Raw genomic sequence first — 7,500 nt, 5'->3', positions numbered from 1 at the left:
TACTACTATTACTACTACTGATTTTTATTATTATTATTATTATTATTATTATTATTATTATTATTATTATTTTTATTGTTATTATTATTATTTTTTTTTTAGTATTTATTATTATTATTACTAATATTGTTATCATTATTATTATTAAATAATATTATTCATTATTTTCATCATACATTATTATTAACATGTTTTTTATTATTATTAGTTTTATTATCATTATTATTACTGTTGTTTTTTATTATTATTATTATTTTTATTATTATTATTATTATTATTATTATTATTATTATTATTATTATTATTATTATTATGTTTATTATCGTTGTTGTTGTTGTTGTTGTTGTTGTTGTTGTTGTGTTCATTTTTATGTTACTTATTTATCTTGATGTTTTTGTTGTTTCTTTCAATAGGAAAAATCACCAAATGTCAGTTTTCAGTGTTCGCTGGCTGGTTTAATTTAGAATTTGGGCAGCATCGTCTGAAAATATAATACTACCATATACTGTATCTATTGATTTTCCATGCTTATAATCGTTCAAGTATTTTATAATGTTATTTTACTATGATATTTCTTTATAGTTACTTGAGTTCATACGACTAACATTTTATTGAACAAAATATAGTAGCTTGGTGAATCAAGCTCTCTAATTTTTAGAAACGCTTTGATATAGCATGAAACTTCAACACACATATGATCTTGCCTATGCAAAGGCTAGTGCTTCACTGTGAAAGTGTAGTGCAATTTTTGATGAGGAAAAGGAATATTTTCTCCCGAAACCTAAATACCCCGAGTGTGATGGAGTGCTTTCATCACTGTGTCCCTAAACTGTCTTGTTATATCCTGAACTTTAGACTATATATAAGAAATCTCCTCAGGATGACCATGCACTGCCCATTATCTGACATTGTTAGGTCTCTATAATGCCGAGAACGTCTATGCTGAAGAACGTTTTGTTATTGTTTAAGTGAGACGAGACAATATCATTATCAGATTTTGATTACTAAGTTATGAAAATAAAGGCATTCTCATGCAGGGCTTTTTTTTCTTATTTGTTTATGGTATATTGTAGTCTACTTCCTAGCCTAGAAAAAGAATATATACTGACTAAGTTATCAATTAAGGAAAGTAGTCATTTTTGTCCCAGAAATACAGATAGTATAAAAAAAAACACATGTATATAGCTTTAATTATACTCTCCAAGCTTTTATGTCGCAGATACATGTTTGAAAACACTAGCTATTTTGGTATATCGGTAGGTGATGGTAGAATTTCCAAAAATATATATATGATATGCAGTAGATCAACTTTCCTGTGAAATATCATGGTATCTAGTAAATCGAATAACTGCAACTGGAGTTTGTGATCTCCCCTATTCAAACGTGCACTGTAACTCTTCCTAAAGGTGGGTGAAGCGGCTGTGGATGATGGAGCTGGCGGCCACGCACGTGGGGAGAGGTATCGATGACTGCTCGGCTGACCTGCAGGTACCTGTAATATTTGGTTTCCTGATCGAGGCTCTGCTCACCTGCGCCTGTCGACTCTTCTCAAGAGCTCTGGGTGAACTTGAGCCCAAGTTTGCTTCTGCTATCGACTCATTCTTTGCCACCTCCATGGTGATCCTCGGTAAGCGTCCGTGCCATGCTGGAATTAGGGAATAAAAGTTAGGCATGGGTGACTAATGTAGCGTTATTGTAGATAGTGGAAGGTAAGCAGTAGTATAAATGAAGATTGATAAACATTACTGTTGCAGCTTTCGACTACTCTGGCGGCTACTTCAACCCTGTGCTGGCGACAGGCCTCAAATGGAACTGCCAGGGCCACACTAACGCCGAGCACATCGTGGTGTACTGGGCCGGCTCCATCTTGGGTGCTATGCTATCACTGCGACTCTGGACCGTTCCCTCGGTCAAGAGTACTATTGTCACACCCTTCAAACCCAAGCAGGAATGAACAAGCAATGGAAAGAACGTTTCGCAAACTTTTCCTGCACGAGTTATTCTTGGTCGGCGCACAGAAAACACACTGATGTATTACTTCACTTTCAGGAAGAGGACCAGCGGCAAGCCCTTCCCCTTCCAATACCTCCCACTGCTGCCCCCGTACTCCGCAGCGGATGGCGCTCTCAGGAGTCCCGCCTGGCTTAGGTTGTCTCAACAACTTGATAAACCAGCACACACAAAGTAAACCGTTCGAATTCATAGACTTTCCTGCACAATATCTTCCCCATGGGTGAAACAGACTGAAGGCGTCGTTATCGCACATCCCTAACTACCTCTCATCTCCCCTAACACACACCAATTTAAGAGTTGTGAGTTTCCAAAGCACTTCCATTTAATTTGAAACTCCAGCTTGCTGTCTTCTCTTTATTTGCTGTCATACTTTAGTGCAGATCTGTTTAGGATGTAGAATCAAATTTTTCAAAGCACTGCATGGAATTCGAATTTCAAGCCTCCTGCCCTCTTCTTATATTTTCGTATCTTCCCAGAATGTAGTTTTGTGTAGAATATATAGCCAGCTTCTCAGGGCAGGAAGCACCATGAAGGAAGACGCCATTCACCCATCACAGCGAAACAAAGACTTTTGGGTGTACGTAGATAGTATTTCCAGCACTGGCCACCGTCACCAAGGTTGTACAGGATTCGCTCGACTAGAACAGTTATTGCAGTGTTGATAGTTGACAGTAGATAAAACAAAAGTTAACTTTTTTTTTAATTGTGTGTGTGTGTGTGTGTGTGTGTGTGTGTGTGTGTGTGTGTGTGTGTGTGTGTGTGTGTGTGTGTGTGTGTGAAATAGACTTTTGCATAGTTTAGTTCACCCTTTGCTCAATTATTGTTTATTGTACACCAGAAATGCAATGCTTCCTTCCGTGCCTTCAATGAGTGTAATGGAAAATTCACATCACTTATGAGACAACATTTGTTATTTTAAGGATATTTATTGATACTCTCGAGTTGAATAATTCTAAGCATTCAGTCAAAGCGAAAGTAATACATTTGTTTTATTATTTCTATCTTGTTAAATACTTCTTAAGCTTTCTAATGGAAATAAGAAAAAAATACTTATTTATTCTATGCTGTTGAATAATTATTAAGGTTCTGGTTTAAAGAAAGTGATAAAATCACAGATTTACCTGCTAATATGTAATGTTATGAAATGATTATATATGTATATATATATATATATATATATATATATATATATATATATATATATATATATATATATATATATATATATATATATATATATATATATATATATATATATATATATATATATATATATATATATATATATATATATATATATATATATTCAAAGTTTAACAGAATAGTAAAAATATGAAACACGATTTGTTTTATTCCGCTCGAACAGGAAAAGAAAAAAATATATATACGAATATATAATCGCATTTAACATCTTATCTCCACTGGCCCCAACCAACCCGGTCCCCTCGCGGCGTAGAGTGAAAGTACCGGTGTGAGGCAGCGAGGCTGCGACGTAAGAGAGAAAGTCCTCATATAAAGGCCGTGGGAGGCTGGACGGCGGTAGTGTGGCTACTGGTACCGGTGATGATGACTTCGGCAGCATTCCTCCTCACGGTTAGTTTTTCTAGCAGCTTGTCCTGGCACTTACGAGCTTTCTTCCTAACTTAGGACAGTGTGTGGTACAGTTCTCTTTCTCTTGCTATTTTCCAGTGAAAAATGCATCTTGTCCAAACCCTCGAGTTGTTAAGGAATATACGTACACAACGATAATGTTGGTGACTCGGAGAACACGTTGGTAGGGGCTCGACTGGCACAGGACAACCAAACAGTATCCAACATCCACGTTAAGTCAACCCCACTTCCCCATTTCCGTATCTTGTCCAAACTTTGAACTACTTCCAAGATTATGGACAGGGAAACAGCTTATCGGTGAAAAATCTAGAAATGCAGCAGTGTTGATGGAAAACTGGACTATTCTCGAAAGTGCTAATTATCGGTACTAGTTCATTGTGTTCGAGGATAGAGAAAAGAATTAGAGCGAGGTCTGGAATTATTGAGTCGCTTCGTGGGATTCATGTTTATTTCGGACGTTAGTATCAACAGTTGATGAAGGAAGGCGGAGATAAACTTGACTAAACCAATGCGGAACAACGGATGAATGCCCACATGCGTGTGTAGTCAGTGATGTGTGTGTGTGTGTGTGTGTGTGTGTGTGTGTGTGTGTGTGTGTGTTCACCACGGTCGCCTGCTGGTAATCCAGCCAGCCTTTCCCATATGGAAAGAGCTCAGAGCTATACTGACCGATCTTCGGGTAGGACTGACATCACATCACACACCAAACACACCGGGAAAGCGACGCCACAACCACTCGAGTTACATCCCGTACCTATTTACTGCTAAGTGAACAGTTACTACACATTAAGAGACTGAGTGTGTGTGTGTGTGTGTGTGTGTTTTATCCATGAAAGCGAGGAGGAGGTGGAGGGAAGAAGGAAGACAGCCGCCAGCCACTCATATGTTCTCCGTCGCTCCCACTGACGCAACCCTCGTCTCGCCTCCCGCTGCTGCGAATGTTGTCTCGCCATGAAAACGAAGCCGCACTACCGGCAAACTTGCCTCCCACGCCAACAACATTATGAGGATGACAATAAATAGACGACAAAGAAAAAAGTTAATATGGGACTTGAGGAACAAGTAACAAGGGTGTTAGTAACTGTATGAGGAAATAAGAAAATGGAATATATAAATAAGCTAAGAGAATTAAGTAAATGAGTGAATTAAACTTTTAGCACGTAAACTAATCACCATGTAAATTAATATCAAATTAAGAATATCATTGAAACAGGACAGATAATAACCCAATGAGTAAACAAATAAACAAAGAAATAAAGAAGGAAATGTACCAATAAGCAATAGGATGTACTATAGAATGTTGTCCATCTAGGCCTCACATTTCCTTAATGATACTAGATGAAGGCGAAACTAATACTCCGTTTTAGTATAGGCGGTACTTAGTTAAAGGAGTGTAAACAATGATGGTGTTCATCTACACAGATCCGTCAAGGTGGCAAGGGAATGTCGGCAGTAAAGTGCAGTCATTATGTTCGTAATGGTCACGGTGTGTTTGTGTTGGTGAGTGTCCAGCGCTGAGTGACGGAATGGTAGCATGACGTTATAAAAAGGAGAGAAGGAAGAAAGAAAGAAAGAAAAAAAGTGAAAACATTTCTTATTGGCGTCACCACAGTAGTACTGACCGAATGTCTTTCTCTTCTTTTCTTTACATTGTGTAGAATGGTGTAGGTATACATTTATAATTACTCATTTATCGACTATCTTTGCAGTTGCGATGTTGCAATGTAAATCAACACAGTATTTTCTGAAAGCAATTGACAAATTAAGGATATAATATGGCGGTGTTAATTAAATAGAGACCTCTTATAAGACTATTAAGAAGACTGCAAAAAATACTAGTTTCTTGGCTCCTGAAAAGCTGGCGTGGTGACCTCAAGGGCGTGTGTATACATCACGTCTCATCACCAGCGGCAGGACTTTCATTAAATGTTTCTCCCTCGCCCCTTTCTTATTTAAATTGTATATGATCTATACTTTCCTCCTTTTTTCTTGTATCCTTTTACCTCGATCCTGTCTGCCTCATGTTGGTGAGCCGTGACTCCTCAGGGAGTCCAGCTATATACGGGACCTACATTAATAAAGGAAGTGGAATGACGCGCCATACAAACCAGCTCAAGTTGGAGTACTCTGGTACTTTATGTAATTAAGAAGTTGAGGGACATGAAGGTGCTCAGAGTTGTAGCTGATATCTTCTTATATTGGTGGGAATTTAAAAGAAATAAGTGGTCAGCCTCGTGTAGAAGTTTCTTTACTATTCGGGTGAAAAGAGAAGGCAGCTCAATCACTACATGCCTCTAAAGTATATAAACAGTCTCTTATGTTATTCGATATTTCACTCGTCGTCTTTCTGGTATACACAAAAATAGAAAAATGGTACTACTTGTCCACAAAACGTGAAATTTATGGTGCTGTGAAGCACTGACGAAGAAATTGAGAACGTTTTGTTTGTTTAATTTTATTTGTTTAATGATGCAATTGGAAAGAAGGGAGAGCACAGATGTAAGCATATGGTTGAAATTTCAGCGTTATCATGGAGGGAAAAATACTAACAAAGAAAAAGCGTAACATATATATGTTATGAAATATAATAACACATAATAATGACGCCCATGTATGTAGAACATTATCATTGAGGTGTGCGCCAGATGTTTCCCTCGCTTCCGAAACGTTAGAGCATTTTACTTTCTCCGTCGTGAGTTCAAGTATCCCTCCCAACTGCAAAGTACAGCTCGTCACGCCTGAGTGATTGCAAGAAGTAATAAAGCACCAAAATCTGCTTCACTAAAAACACGCCGAACAAACATGCAACAGACGGCTTTCTTTGTTAGAAAGTAAGTAAGTAAGTAAGTAAGTACAGTTTATTCCCATTTTCAAGGTATACAAGTAGATTTACAGTCAATACATATATCAGCCACGGTCTGTCAAGTCAAGACTCCTAAAACAGACAGTTTCAATCAAAAATGATATGCAGTGAGAGCAGAAGATACAATTCTAAATAACATTTAACCTGGTCAGGGAGTTTTGAATCTATTTCATTGTAAGGTTAACTTGCATACAATGTGCTGTCACCAAGATAGAAACCTAACTAATACATTCTATACTCTAATTGAAACACCATATGTGTAAACATTCAAACATAACTAAACAAACAAACAAACAAACAAAATATAAAGAATAATAAAAAGATGTATAACACAAAGCATAGGTATAAGTTTAAAATAAGTGAAACAGCATTTTTATCGGTACGGTTAAGTACCGTTAACGTGTATACACACACACACACACACACACACACACACACACACACACACACACACACACCGCGTAATGTAGTGGTTAGCACGCTCGACTCACAATCGAGAAGGCCCAGGTTCGAGTTCCGGGCAAGCCTCTTTAATGTGTAGCCCCTGTTCACCTAGCAGTAATAGGTACGGGATGTAACTCGAGGGGTTGTGGCTTCGCTTTCCCGGTGTGTGGAGTGTGGTGTGGTCTCAGCCCTACCCGAAGATCGGTCACTACGAGCTCTGAGCTCTTTCCGTAGGGGAAAGGCTGGCTGGGTGACCAGTGGACGACCGTGGTGAATAACACACACACACACACACACACACACACACACACACACACACACACACACACACACACACACACACACACCGCGTAGTGTAGTGGTTAGCACGCTCGACTCACAATCGAGAGGGCCGGGCTCGAATCCCGGCGCGGCGAGGCAAATGGGCAAGCCTCTGTGTAGCCCCTGTTCACCTAGCAGTAAATAGGTACGGGATGTAAGTCGAGGGCTTGTGGCCTCGCTTTCCCGGTGTGTGGAGTGTGTTGTGGTCTCAGTCCTACCCGAAGATCGATTTATGAGCTCTGAGCTCG

At 38.7% G+C, this 7,500-nt stretch overlaps 2 protein-coding genes across 9 annotated transcripts in view; both read left to right on the top strand.

Moving 5' to 3' along the window:
- LOC123505638 (aquaporin-11-like) overlaps nucleotides 1–2,992 on the top strand; it is a 38,404-nt gene extending 35,412 nt beyond the window's left edge. For all 5 annotated transcript variants that reach the window (XM_045257223.1, XM_045257222.1, XM_045257224.1 and 2 more), the window contains exons 4-5: nucleotides 1,407–1,627; nucleotides 1,755–2,992. In XM_045257223.1, coding sequence (XP_045113158.1) covers nucleotides 1,407–1,627; nucleotides 1,755–1,954 — 421 coding nt within the window. In that variant the 3' untranslated portion in view covers nucleotides 1,955–2,992. The remainder of the gene's footprint in view (nucleotides 1–1,406; nucleotides 1,628–1,754) is intronic.
- A 457-nt stretch (nucleotides 2,993–3,449) lies between these two features.
- The window catches only part of LOC123505637, a 34,990-nt gene continuing 30,939 nt past the window's right edge, over nucleotides 3,450–7,500 (top strand). For 3 of the 4 annotated variants that reach the window (XR_006675220.1, XR_006675219.1, XM_045257219.1), the window contains exon 1: nucleotides 3,451–3,606. Coding sequence is in view for 1 of the 4 variants with exons in the window: in XM_045257219.1 (XP_045113154.1) it covers nucleotides 3,577–3,606 (30 nt within the window). In the remaining 3 variants the exon portion in view is untranslated. Of the gene's footprint in view, nucleotides 3,607–7,500 lie in introns of all 4 variants that reach the window. The other variant, XR_006675221.1, reaches the window with a different exon arrangement.

The sequence above is a fragment of the Portunus trituberculatus genome, chromosome 18, assembly GCF_017591435.1.
Source record: "Portunus trituberculatus isolate SZX2019 chromosome 18, ASM1759143v1, whole genome shotgun sequence".
NCBI classification, from domain to species: domain Eukaryota; kingdom Metazoa; phylum Arthropoda; class Malacostraca; order Decapoda; family Portunidae; genus Portunus; species Portunus trituberculatus.
The sequence above is the reverse complement of the archived record's forward strand: the minus strand, read 5'-3'. Positions and strand labels throughout refer to the sequence as shown.